This window comes from Orbicella franksi, chromosome 5, assembly GCF_964199315.1.
Source record: "Orbicella franksi chromosome 5, jaOrbFran1.1, whole genome shotgun sequence".
In the NCBI taxonomy this organism is placed as follows: Eukaryota; Metazoa; Cnidaria; class Anthozoa; order Scleractinia; family Merulinidae; genus Orbicella; species Orbicella franksi.
This window is the reverse complement of record NC_138149.1, coordinates 10346266-10360123: the sequence shown is the minus strand read 5'-3', so window position 1 is coordinate 10360123 and position 13858 is coordinate 10346266. Positions and strand designations below refer to the sequence as shown.

At 38.0% G+C, this 13858-nt stretch overlaps 3 protein-coding genes across 3 annotated transcripts; 2 read left to right on the top strand and 1 right to left on the bottom strand.

Annotated features, from left to right (window-relative positions):
- The first annotated feature begins 2015 nt into the window (after nucleotides 1–2015).
- LOC145487730 (potassium channel subfamily K member 15-like) lies at nucleotides 2016–4476 on the top strand. Its single transcript, XM_081466551.1, has 3 exons — nucleotides 2016–2192; nucleotides 3005–3080; nucleotides 3488–4476. The coding sequence occupies exons 1-3, from the start codon at nucleotides 2016–2018 to the stop codon at nucleotides 4096–4098; spliced, it is 864 nt and encodes a 287-aa protein (XP_081322677.1). The 3' UTR covers nucleotides 4099–4476.
- A 1596-nt stretch (nucleotides 4477–6072) lies between these two features.
- Nucleotides 6073–8692, top strand: LOC145488057 (potassium channel subfamily K member 15-like). The gene is made up of 2 exons (XM_081466830.1): nucleotides 6073–6402; nucleotides 7689–8692. Exons 1-2 carry the CDS (start codon nucleotides 6111–6113, stop codon nucleotides 8297–8299), a joined length of 903 nt encoding a protein of 300 aa, XP_081322956.1. The 5' UTR covers nucleotides 6073–6110; the 3' UTR covers nucleotides 8300–8692.
- A 2443-nt stretch (nucleotides 8693–11135) lies between these two features.
- Nucleotides 11136–13354, bottom strand: LOC145487729 (potassium channel subfamily K member 3-like). Its single transcript, XM_081466550.1, has 3 exons — nucleotides 13312–13354; nucleotides 12930–13226; nucleotides 11136–11802 (listed from the first exon to the last, which is right to left on the bottom strand). The coding sequence occupies exons 1-3, from the start codon at nucleotides 13352–13354 to the stop codon at nucleotides 11165–11167; spliced, it is 978 nt and encodes a 325-aa protein (XP_081322676.1). The 3' UTR covers nucleotides 11136–11164.
- Nucleotides 13355–13858: the final 504 nt, after the last annotated feature.

The window sequence follows — 13858 nt, the reverse complement described above, 5'->3', positions numbered from 1 at the left end:
CTGATTGATATATATTTCACCTCCTTTTGTAATGTAAAAGTCATATTTTTAAAAATTAAAGCCGCATTTGTGTTCTACTACAGTACACTAAGCGGTGTGGTTAAAAATTGACGCGTTGACGCGTTTCGTTTTCGTTTTCACTTCTCCAGCGACGCAGTTAACAGTTTTTGCAGAAGAAACTAGCATACGACTTACCTTTTTAAAAAGCAACACAAACCCAAGCTATAATCAAATTTATGCTTGGTTACGATCTTTTTTAATGTTGACACAATAACAAATCACACAAATGTTATCTGACTGAGTTTTGATTTTAATTTTATTTTAGTGCACTCGCAATGTATCTTTATCTTCCTGCCAAGTTTCTTCGTTCATACCGCTTCCCTATCTAGTTAAGTTATTTACCCTCATTGATTATATATTCATAATATATTTAAGAAAAGAGTTTTTTATTGCCTCATCCTACAACGCATTCTTTGCAGTGACGTGCTTTAATTAAGTTTTAATAAACCATTTAATTATATTTAATTTAGGAAAGTAGAGGGAGCTGGGACTATGTCTTTCGACATGCATATTACTTGTTACTTAACTATTCATTCACCATGTGCTCAGCTGCACATTACTTAGCTCCGTTGCCTTCCCTCCCTCCCCTTACTAGTTAATTTATATTACCTCTTGTCATGTGTCTTAGTTACCAACTGTGGGGATGTGTTATTGAATGGAGGGGACTTTCTTGGGGCCATTCCCTGCTTACACCCAAACATGTGTTGTAGTTTTTTAATCTCTTCCATTCCTGACAGAGTTGATGTTTAAGACTAGGGGGTTTTGTGTTATCAAACTCGTTCTTTTTTTTTAATGGTGTAGGTAATTATGATTTGTATGCTTGCTAACAGCCACATGCATCCACTTCTTCGAAAAGCGTTGGCACGTCTTGGACTCTTTCTAGTATACGGCTTGATTGTCGCGTGGATTTTCACTCTGATCGAAAAACAAGACGAGACAGCTTACAAAAGAATGGAAAGGATGTTGGAGGAACTAAAAACAGAACTTAATCTTACATGTGTACACAACATGACAGAAGATTTCTTCGAGGATTTTGTAAGTAGAGCAGCCGCCGCTGTGAAGGAGGGTGATAAACTGGACTGGACCTTCCTTAACAGCTTGGCCTTTATGTTTGCTTCTCTCACAACAATAGGTAAAGTACCAAATAATCCTTTGTTTAGGTTTAAAATGGGAGGGGGCTTTTAACGGGAGGGGAAGGCTTAATAGACTTCTTCCTCAAAACGAAGGCCTCTTTTAGAGGGGAAGTTTAATAGATAATCTGCAGAAATAACTTCACTTTGTTTGTTGTCATTGGTGGATACGAGGTGTTTAATAGGAGGGACCTTTAGCAATGAAGACGGGAACGTGGACGACGACGTATATGACCGATTGAGGCCTGGAACGGGACCGTCGTCCACGGCGGGAAACGTAAATGCTTTAGTAAACCGGTTACGTGGACGAGTCCTTTACTGCAGCTTTCTGTGGCAGTCAACAGGAAAATGTCAAACAAATGTCAAATGTTCTGTTAATTTGAAAATGCAAAAAGTATCCACTAAAACAATTTAACGTTTATTCAGTGTTGTAATCAACGTCAAGTGATTCAGAGCTAAGCTAAGTTTATAGTCGATCCGAGCAGTTCGGATATTCTTCAAAGCCCAGAAGTCTTCTTAAAAATGCCAACTGGTATAAATTACAAACCTATAACGAAATGCCCGCGATTTGTATTTATACAAGCACTACTACGTACCCTGCAGTACTTTTATTATCATCTGCCATTGCTTTCTCCACTTTATACTGTGAAGCTCTACCTGCAACTCGAAAGAAATCAATTTTTTTTTTCCATCACGGTACGATCAAATTACTTCGGCACTGTTTTTATTCACTAACCGACCCTTTACATTGAAGAAATTCCTAAGATACGCAAGTAGAAATTAGAAAACAAATAAAACATACTCACGTTCTCGACAAGACGGCAAATGGCGGCAAATGACGTCCTGAACGAGATGTGGACGACGAGTCGTTCTCGATTGGGCATGCGTGGTAGCTTCGAAGTTCGTTTTCCCAACTTCCGGTCGGTGACGTTCACGTTCTCGCTGTCATTGCTAAAGGTCCCTAATGGTAATAGGACGCAGTGGAGCCAAGAGACTATCAAGGTAAGAGAGTTAACACCCACATAGGCCTTATCCCCAAGATAAGGCCTGTATGGGGACATGGTACATGTTGCTGTCATGTAAAGAACGGTAAGGAAATGAACAAAGAATTGTAACGCACGCGTACACAGCCACTGTACCCGTTGCAGTATCCGTTGTGATTTGCATATCAAACTCTCAAAAACCGACTGATCAGCCAAACTAGCTCAAGGCAGACGAAAGCCCAGCCGAACAAAAAGAAGGTTAAGAGTGCAGAAAACATCTATGCTATGAAACGTCTTTTGAAAATCATAACATAATAAATGACTTTTTGCAAAATTACCCGCCATTTCGTCTCAGCTAGTTGCGAGAAAGTCGCGATTTTACAAAGAAATAAAAACTTCATTTAAAAAATATCTTGTTATAGATTTTTTTAAATATGAAATTAAAAATACGGAGAATAGCTTGAAAAATGGCTGCTAAGTTTCTTCAGAAACAGTCACCGGAGATAAAACGCCTCAATATTACAAAGTCATTCGCTCGAATTGGTTACTATAATTATTGTAATCAACGTCGTGATTGGTGGATTTAGTTGAGCGGGCTTGAAATGATTGGCTCATGTAATTGCCCGATTACAGGTGTCCGATTGCAGCAACTTTGCAGATTAATTAGTGCAAAATACAGCAGGTTATGTACCAAGCACATTTGAGGAAATTGTAATTGTTGTGATTAATAATAGAATACTCGAGTTATACGTCTTATCCAGTAATGGCACATGGAGTAATCTTTCGTTTTATACATTCCTTCTTACTGGCTTATGTGGATCGATCTTTCAGCTTGATCAAAATGAAAGTGGCAAAATCTTGCATGTGTGCGGTTTACTTTTGAATTTGAATAAAGCATGTAACGAAAGTGAGCGAGATTTTTTAACGATATTTATTTTCAAAACACTCCTCCCACAAACTTCTTTCGCGTCATCGATATTCTTAAAAATTGTGACAAAATATTAAGGTTTACTAGAAGATCCGAAGTAAAAGAACTGCTGAAGGTTACATGCCTTGCCCTTTATTTCTTGTATTTCCTCGGTATTCTTAAAAATTGTGACAAAAATTGAGGTTTACTGGAAGATCCGAAGTAAAAGAACTGCTGAAGGTTACATTCCTTGCCCTTTATTTCTTGTATTTCCTTGGTAGAAAAATCAAAAATCCTAATGTATCTAGGCATTGCACATAAACATTGCTGACAGTGACAGAGCACTTTTAAATTCCTTGTTACAAATTTTATGTAATCAGCAATGCTGTGATGATTGCTTTCTATAGGATATGGCAATATCACACCCAGAACACAACTCGGCAGAGGTTTCACCATCATCAGCTGTCTCCTTGGTATTCCAATTGCCATGATGGTTTTCAAAGCAACAGGGGAGCTCTTGGCCACTTGCATAACACACCTCGTTGTCAAAACAGAAACTGTTATACTCAAGAGGCCTGAACCGAAGCATGTGAAAGCGAAGAGGTTTTTTGCAGCGTGCGCACTTATTGTCTTCCAGCTCATCATCTCAAGCGCAAGTACCATTTACCTTGAGAACTGGAGTTTTTTGGAGGGTCTGTATGCGTGGTTTATAACCTACACAACAATTGGTTTTGGCGACTACGTGCATATGGAGTCACTGCAGAGGGAAATCGATCATGGAGAGGTCTCGCCTACTCGCCTCTACGTTTATTTTGCACTTTCGTTGCTGCCTTACCTTTGTGGTTTGAGCCTGATGTCGTGCATTTTGAGCTGTCTCGTTGACTCTGTGGATGAAATACGAAATTTCCGGGAACGCCTATTTAACTGTTGCCCAAATTTGCTTTCACTTGTGGGAAGGTTGCTCTCCCGCAAAACGGAGGACTATCCCGTCAATGGCTTATCACAAGATTCAAGCTAAAAGACTTGTTAACCGCTAACTGCAACTGCGTTATTGACCAACAGGATTGCTGATGGTTATAGGCTGGAGTGTTGACATGGTAGGGGGAAGATGCAAATACTTTGACACCTTAAAGAAGGCAACCTAAAACAGACACAAATACATTTAATAGCAAAATGACCCCTATGACATTATTAGTGAACGCACTCATCTATGGGAGTCCTTTCCGAGTGGGACCTTCAGCCAATAATCAAATGGTAATCAAAACATTTCAACGATAATCTACATCTATACTATAATGTATATCGGCTCTAATCGTTAAGCTAAGGTTCTACTCATTTGCTGGTAGAAAAGTAGTACTGCTTGCTGAAAAGAAATTGAGATTGAGTGCAATACACATGCGAAATGACTTTTTATTATATACGAATTAAAAAATTCCAAATTTGATGAATATTCCTGTACTGTTCTACCAAGAAAGCAGAGTGTGTTCCATTCTTCATTCCATTCAACGTTTTCATTTCAAGAGAAAATTATACCGATATTATTTAGGAGCTCATCAATTCGACTGTTCGAGTCCCCGATTCCTGTCGGGGACTCAGAATTTTTCTTTGTGCCACGCTCGTGTCATGATGATCAATTCACCTTTCACATTTCATTACCGAGCTTAAAATTCACCATCTTAAGTCACTTGTCAATTCATTTCAAGTTATTTCATTTTTTTTTCTATAGACGCTGTCTTGCAGAGAAATAATGTGTCCCTCCCGTACTTTATCTTCAAGTGCCTAGTATTTAATATAGATATAGAACACTGGCATTTGAATAATAGTGAGAAAATAGGACAATCCCACTTTGATCTATGTTGACATAATCTTCGAACATTGAAATACTAACCCAAATACTTTTAATAGAGCCTGCACTATGAATTAATACCTACATGGGTCGCCATGAACATAGAGTGTCGCGGCTACTTTAATCACATTTAAGGTCAAAATATTTGGAAAATTTATCCAATGATTGGGAGAGCATGGAATATATTTCATAACAACAGTTGATATAGCAGGTGGACGTTTTTATATTTAACTCTGACAATAATGGCTTTTTGCAGACCAACCAGTCAAATATTTCTTCAACAAGACCATTTAAGTGTTAATTCCTAATAAATACATGTAGATCATTAATGATTTATGGCACACCAGCGTTGACAGCAAGCTTCATCGAGTGGCACAGCTATTGATCTGCACTCAAACTTAAAAGGTTTACAGGTACAAATGAGGTAAGGTTTTGAAGAACGAATTCCGAATTTTGCCTTTTTTTTCTTTTTATTTTGGCAAACATTTTGGCCAAAGACCTATATTATATTAAACAACTAAATTTTACATACAGTCATCACTTTCGGTACAGTTCAATTGGAAAACAAAAATGAACTTTTATTAATCAGAAATATATAGTTATTTAGTTTTAGTTCACAACTACATGGTTAGCAACAATATAGATCATGCCTAACCGAAACTTATTTGAACAAGTTTGCTATTTGTCTCTGTGTGGTTTTTGGAATTATATTCTCAGGTGTTGAAAATGCAAAAACTCTACGGCGGTGCCAAATGAAGTGTCGAAGCAAACACAAAAACAAAAACAACATCAAACAGGAAGCTTGAAAGGATTTCATAATCGCAAACGATAGGTTTTACAGAACTTATGGTAAGACTGGGCAACGCAAGGTATCTAATATAGGTGTGTATAATTCTGGTGATCGCCAAGATATTCCCATGGGAGGATTGATAATATTCAAAACATGAAGTGTGTGAACACAGACGGTTTTGTCTACTGGATCTGTTAATGCCACACATAATGTTGAACGGAATTAATTGAAAGATGCTGAAGTGTATACATATTTCAGATCCGATCCAAAGGAGATGTAAACAGTATGCAAATGTTGACTACCAGAAAAAGAAAACAAGAAGCTCACAATTCAAGAGTGATAGTATTGTTCTGTGAGGCTAAACGTTTCATTTTTGCGTTATCTTATTAGGGAAATGCATCCACTTCTTAGAAAAACACTACTGCGTGTTGGAGTGTTTTACGCGTACGGCTTGTTTGTTGCTTGGATTTTTACCTTGATTGAAAGAAGAGGTGAATCAGCAGATGACAGAATGAATCAAAAGTTGAGGGAACTAAGAACAGAGATCGATCTTAAATATAATATGACAGACAATGACTTTGACATTTTTGTCAGAAGAGCTGCAGAGGCTGTGGCGACAGAGGCAGAACTGGACTGGACATTTCTGAACAGCTGTGGATTCGCGTTCGCCGCTATTACCACTATAGGTATGATATTTTATGATGTTTAAAGTAGCATCGTTTGAGAAGACAAAATCTAAGATGTTGAAATAGTGTTAAACAATACTTGTTATTCTCGAAGGCTCTGCATTGTTTTGACAGTTATCGGTTCTTAATGAAAGAAATATAGCTATATGTTAAGTATGAGCTTATAGAGGAATATTGCTACCTACGGCTCTATTGAGTAAAACTGAAACGAAGCCACGTATTTTTCTGTCACCTTTGTTTCGTACTCTAAACAAAGTTCTCTAAACTAAAACCGGTTTGCAAAAGTTGTTTAAGTTACATCTCAAAGGTAATTTTTTTTCGCATTATTACTAATTGTCATGTTAATTGTGATGTTTCCTATTTGTTTAGAATCTGAGAAATCACAGCCAAGTAATCATAAATGTATGTTATTTGCCGGCTTAGAGGTCCGTATAAAAACTGAAAAACTGTGACCGAGGTCTTGAAAATGAAATGTGAATTTCCTGCGGTAAATTGGCTTACAAGTTGGTTTGTTTACGGAACTTTGTCATTGAATTGGCCTACGTGCCGTCTACACACCATCGTAAAAAATCTAACGAGCAAACGAAAGAGTAACTCGGATACTAGAGAAAGAAAGATTTATTTCGAACTACTGTATGTTAGTTGCATCTAGTTCACCAGTAATGTTCTCCAACATTATTTTTCCGGTGTGAAAATTCGTGCAAAGTTTGAAGTTGTACAACAAAAACAATTTCTATCAGTGGTTGCGAATCACTCGAAATCAAACATTTTTACCCTAAATTGAGTAGCAGAATTCGAGGAAATTCGTTAAGTGCGCTCCACGGCAATTATCTTTAATACAGCAAAGATCAGAGAGTTAAACTCGACAGCAATTGACCTTTTTTTTTTCTGAAATTGTGCGGCGAGAGAAACACAGGATTACGCGCCATTACAGCGCCGAGCTACAAACAACCAAACCAATACTCGCAACTTCAAAATACTCAATTGATTTACTTACAGTGACTTTCCTTGCCATTTTAAAGTGAATAGAGATAAACTTGCGTTGATTAATCGTCGATGGAAGTGTAAAAAGTACAAAGGTTGACGATTACCGCTAGTTCACTCACGAAAATTGACCAACGCGACAATTTTACCCGAGCTGTTTCCCGCCGTTACCGTGACCGTGGTCAGAGATAGGAAAATCCGGACCGCGCTAAGAACCAATCAGATAGCAGAATTCGTTACCATGCCCTCTTGGGAAAAAATTAATGCTCTATATTTATTGCAGTATGGTTTCCTTTTATTAGGGTTTGGAAATATCACACCCAAAACACGACTTGGGCAAGGTCTTACCATCATCGTCTGTATCATTGGCATACCTATAACCATGCTGGCTTTGAAAACAGCAGGAGAGCTCTTGGCCTGCTGTATTAGGTTTGCTGTTGTCAAATCAGAAGCTGTTATTCTTAAAAGGGCCGAACCAGAGCACGTTAAGAAGAAGATGTTTATTGTAGCAAGTACTCTTTTGGTCGTTCTAGTAATTTTGGGAAGCGTGGCATCAACTTTTCTTGACGAGTGGTCTTTCTTTGAGGGCTTGTACGTGTGGTTTATTACTTTTACAACGATCGGATTTGGCGACTATGTGCACTTGGAATCTGTGGTAAGAGAAGTTGACCATGGGGAGACCTCTAAAATCTACTTGATACTATATGGATCTCTCTCAGTCCTGCCCTACCTGATAGGCCTTAGCCTCATGTCGTGCCTTCTGACCTGCCTCGTTGAGTCCATCGATCACATACGAGACTTTCGTGATCGCTACATTATGTCGTATGCGAGAAGATTGCTTTGCTGCGGGAAATCAAGTTATGATGTGAAACGAGGAGAGGACAATCAAGAACACTGTACTTCTCAGGAGTGAAACTAAGTTATTTTTAGTTCGCCTTAATCGATAAACTGCAGGCAGACACTTAAATAAGCAAGATTCAAGGCGCTGTCGATAAGCTAAGAAAATTACTGTATAATTTCGTGAGTCGCTGCTTTTTCGAAATTAGAATTATTGAAGAGTGGAAAATGTCAAGTAGCGAGCTTGGCCTATGGAAAAAGCTTAAGCGGTCAATTTCGTATTTCAAGAAGCCCTTTAATACGAAATTAATTGTCGTCCAGAGGTGATCATATTGACGGGGGTTTCCACTGTACATTGCAGCCTAGCTTTTGAATACGTTTTTACACCCGCCATTTTAACTTATTGAACGGCTTCATGCTAAGTCCTTACAATTTTTTATTTGCTCTATTTACAGGCCAATAAGTTGCATACATATACCTTAGAGAATTGAAGCAGCGAAGAATGACCAGCCATATTACTTCTAGGTTCGCATATATAATTGAGTTGTACGCGGCACACAATCCTGCGGCATAATCACAGCCGTGTTTTTAGCTGCTGTACTTTTACTTCTATTTTGTTTTTTTGTTGTTTTTCTCTTATGTAACTTCTATTCTAGTCAGGTTTTTATTTGTTACAGGAGTTTCATCAGGATGGTAGATACAAAAAATAAAGAACTTAGTCTATCTTGGTTGACTTTTTTCTGTAAATATGCGCTTATCTGGAAAGCATGATCTTCCCTTGTATTGTAGAGAAGAATTGACAGGTGAAAGTGGCACATACACAAGAAAAGGAAAATACAATCACGGAATCTTTGTATACCAGAATATTAGCTCTGAATGAAATTCTAAACTGCTCTTATTGATTGTCTAAATCTATCAATAACAAAATAACTCGCCAATTTCAGGGGAAAGTGCCTGAAGTCATCTCGGAGCCCTTTAAGTTTTGTGGATCCAAAACTGTTAGACAAGATCAAGATAGATTCGATGACGCATTGAAGGCAAAAGGAACTGCGGAAAACTGAGTAGCCTATGAGGGATAAGTTTTTTTAATGTTTGTGCAAACAATTTCTAAAGGATGGAAAGGGCGTGACAAACCTCTAAAGAAGATGGAAATGTAGGACCAAATCACCAGCAGGCGAACAGTAGTTGGACTTCCGCTTTGTTAAATCTGTATTTGAATACCCAAGTTTTGAGTTTAAAATTTTACCTTTCTTGAGTACATAACCTGTTCCAATACATTCAGGACAATAGCGTTATTTGGTTGAGGCTTCTAATGATGCTGAGGAAGGCCCGTAAATTGAATTGAGTGATTTACCCATTTAGACCCATGAAATGTTGCAGGTTTTGTTGGTATTTTATTGCTGTTATTGTTGTTGTTGTTGCAGCTGTTGCAGCTGTTGTCGATGTTGCTTTTATTATTTTTTCTTATGAAATTCAGGCAAATCACAGGGATTTTTAGGTAAGTATACCTCGAACTACCCCCAGAGAAAGGTGGCGACTCTATTGTTTTCCACCATTGATTCTTGACGGAGTCATTGCTGCCAGTATGATGTCACATACAAAGAGTGAGGGCGTCATGGTTACTTTTATGAAATAATAACTTGAATAATGATCATTGCTGTGCTGTTGATGACCATGTAAGAAAGACCATATTTAATCCTCAGTCATCTCCACATTGAAAACTGAAACCAAATCACAGATAATTACCGATTTTTACACCTTTTCAGTCTTATGAAACAAATTTCTTCTTATTTTAGTATATGCCCAATCAGACCTGAAACATTTCACTATTTGGCGTATTTCCTCTTCATTTAAAATTCAGCAAGTTTGACAGTACTTACCCAGAGCATCGATATAGCTTGTGGTATTTGAGAACAAAACTGTTAGGGATTAAAATTTTGGGACAACGTCCAGCCCTCTATCCAAAATATCCAGACTTTCTTTCTCTAGTTCCTGTCATGGAATTAAGGTAAAGTAAGCTCCTATCATCGCTTCTTTTTATCCTGCAATCAGTTGTGAAGTGAGGCTAAGGTTGTAGGTCTAGTCGTCCTTTGAAGAATACATGTAGTCCTAAGTAAGGAACATGGATGAGCAGGGAATTCCTTCCGTCAACCACACCCTCTAAGGAACGTCTTTTATTCAACTTTGCTGTAACATTACTTTAATCCAAAAGCTCTGCCATATCTCCTGTGATGAGGGCAACTGATTAAAAAGATCAATAAACGAGTCATAATTCATAAGTTCCCTCAATTATTACCTTTGTATAAGCGTTACCGCCATTTCAAGTTTGAATTGCTTCTGGCAGAACAACCTACACCAGTTGTTTTCCGCACAACAATCGACGCTTGTGAACATCAATTACTCTCCCCACAATAAAATTTTTTTTTTGCAAATTCTGCGACGAAATTGAATATAATTACATACACTCTATAGAAATTACAGAGAAAGTCGGAATAATAATGAAGATCGAAGTGCACCAACAGCAGCGAACCAACGTGCTACACATAGCGACACGTAAACAATCGACCTCATCGCCAGAGAAGACATGCAGTATAGCAATCGAAACGTCGGCGATCAACATCTCAAAGTGACTCGTCTGACTCCATCGTGAGACAAACGAGCAAAATTCATCGTACGTTCCTATCTTACACCGAGATGAGCAATAGACACATCTTTAATGACACATATACTCTGTTAAGTCAATACTGTTCTTCTAAAATATGTTTGTGTTGATTAATTTCCAGTATTATCACTGCTTATGATATCAATCCCACTAAAAAGCTAAAACCGCCTGAAAAAAACTGACTCCGCAAAAAACTGTTTCTTCAATTAATAGTATCTTGATAAACAAGTGGCCACTAAGTATCAGGGCCTCTAGGAACGAGTTAGTTTGACGGTTTTCCTACATTGAGCTTAACTCATTTCTCTCACGACTGGGCTCTTCTGTCAGATCATAAGTTGAGCTTCTGCCTAGGAAAAATCTTCTTAAGAGTGAGAAGAAACCTGCCAAACCCGGGCAACAATTCATACAGCGATCACGAAAATCACGTATGTGATCTACAGAATCCACAAGACAAGTCAAAATACACGACATGAGACTCAAACCAATCACGTAAGGCACAGCAAAGATAATGCCATGAAGTAACAAATGAGCTGTGCTGTCGTTTCCGTGGGTGACCTTTTTCGCATGTGATTCAAACTGCACGTAGTCGCCAAAACCGATTGTTGTAAAAGTTATGAACCACGCATATAAACCCTCCATGAGACTCCACTCCTCAAAATAAGTGCTTGATAAGCTTGCTAACAGGAGCAAAATGACCATTAGTGTACATGCCACGAAAAACGTTTTCTTTTTTACGTGCTTTGTTTCAGCTCTTTTAAAGATACCAGTTTCTGTTTTGACGACGAGAACCCTAAAGCAGTCCGCCAAGACCTCTCCCGATGTTTTCAAAGCCAGCATTGTTATAGGAATACCAATGATGCAGATAATGATTGTGACACCCTGACCAACTTGTGTTTTTGGTGTGATAAGTCCATATCCTGATTACATCAAACGATGCAAAAAAGAAAAAAAAAATGTTAAGTTAGTCTGGATGAAGACTAAATTCATCTGATGCATCATTTTACTTCATAGCTTTCTTTCAGGGTTAAAGGGTTGACACACACCAAGAGACTCACTGCGGGGGGACAGGGTAATCGTGTGTTCGCGTAGAACGCATGTTGCAGGGAACGTACGCAATCGGATGCACACGAACTTTGTTGAGGAATAAAAATGTGTCGTAGCGGGAACTGTTTGCAAAAGTAGTGCACACGATGCGACAGTAAAAACTGAGGTCATTTTCTTGTCCCTGCTTCATTACAAACGAATTCAAACCAGCTGAATATCATACAACATGTTGCAGGGACAAAATTGTGTCCCCGGTGCAGAACTTTTTCGAAGAACAGGCAAGTCATACAAGAGGAAAACTGTTGCTGCTACTTGTACCCTCTTCATCTCCCAGCAACAAGTCCCCTATAGTTTGAGCCTACTTTTAAGAAAAAAGGCAGTTGTTGCAATCGCCATTAAAATGTAGAGAAAAAATGCAATTGCAACATTGCTTCGCAGTTTAGCAACCCAGAATTTTTTTGCAATCAAAGCCATTTATTTCCAAAGAAACAATAAGCCTCTTTGTTGCTAAACATGTAGAACACTCCTCTAATCGTCAAATTCAAGTTAGAAATATTACCCAAGTTGAATTAACTGCACTGACAAGTTTCACGTAGAAGCTGACGTTTTAAAGGTTTTTTGTTGTATAATAAGAGTTTTGGTAGGGAGCCAAATACATGTCGACCGCAAATCAGCAGGTATCTCTTATAGCTATAGAGTGAATTAATTAAAAAGTTATGCAACAAGCGATAAACGACAATGCATCCAGACGTGATGCTTCCAGCTTGAGGATTAAATTCCACAGAGATTTAATCACGGTGGGGACGGATTTGTGTCCCACAACCCTATTGAAACGTAAGAATTTCTTATAATCGATTGCTGGAAAGATTGAATGAAAAATGCCAAGAATGCATTTACAAATTTACAAACAAGTGGATTAGTCATTAATTTCTTACACACTCAGTTCAGTAGTGAATGAGTTTCTTTTTTTTATTTAACTAGTTTCTACGTTGTGATTTACCTATTGTTGTGATAGCAGAGAAAACGAATCCACAGCTATTAAGAAAATTCCAGTCCTTTTCATTGCCTGCCGCTACGGCCGCTGTGATCCTTCTCACAAAGCTGTTAAATTCGTTATCTGTCATGTTGTAGTTTATGTGTACTTCGTTCTTCAGTTCGGATAACATCCTTTCCATTTTGTTTTGTGCTAATTCGTCTTTTTTCTCAATAAAAGTGAAAATCCAAGCCACAAATAAGCCGTATGCGTAGAAGAGCACAACACGTAGTAAGGCTTTGCCAAGCAGTGGATTCATTTGTCCTAGAAATGACAGGTTAAATAAAGTTGAAATCGAACATACTAAAACAAATTCGCCCATCTTGGTGTACTGGGGTAGTTAAATTACCTGTAGTCGTATTCGTAGCCAGATACAAATACGAATAAACCATATTTACCGCGAAAAATCAGTCACATTACACAAAAATGTCAGAAATAAATTCCAAGTAAATCAATGGAGATTACCATCGGGAATAAATTAGGAGAAAAAAACTCATTTTTATTGGAGTATTATCTTTTTGAGACTACACTATAATGTGCAGAGTCAACTTAATTGTTTTTGTAAAAACACCTGACAAAGAAAAATTCCGCAGCATTAATCAGTGTACTATGTTTAGATAATTTTGCCTGATATAAAAGACATCTTTGTTTGCACTGTTTGCATTCTTAAAATTTGCCTGAAAGTCCCAAGGCGACCACCTATTGAATAAAGGTGACCATGTGTAGAATATGCAAAACTTTGGCTGCATGTCTTTTCAAGTTTCTATTTGCTGTGTTTCTCCATGGTGACTGAGATACAGGATGAGGCCCACCTGCCGATCTGAAGTCGCAATAGATTGAGTCAAACAAGTCTTTTTTCTGAAAGTCGTCGTATTTATTAATCTGAAGTAATATCC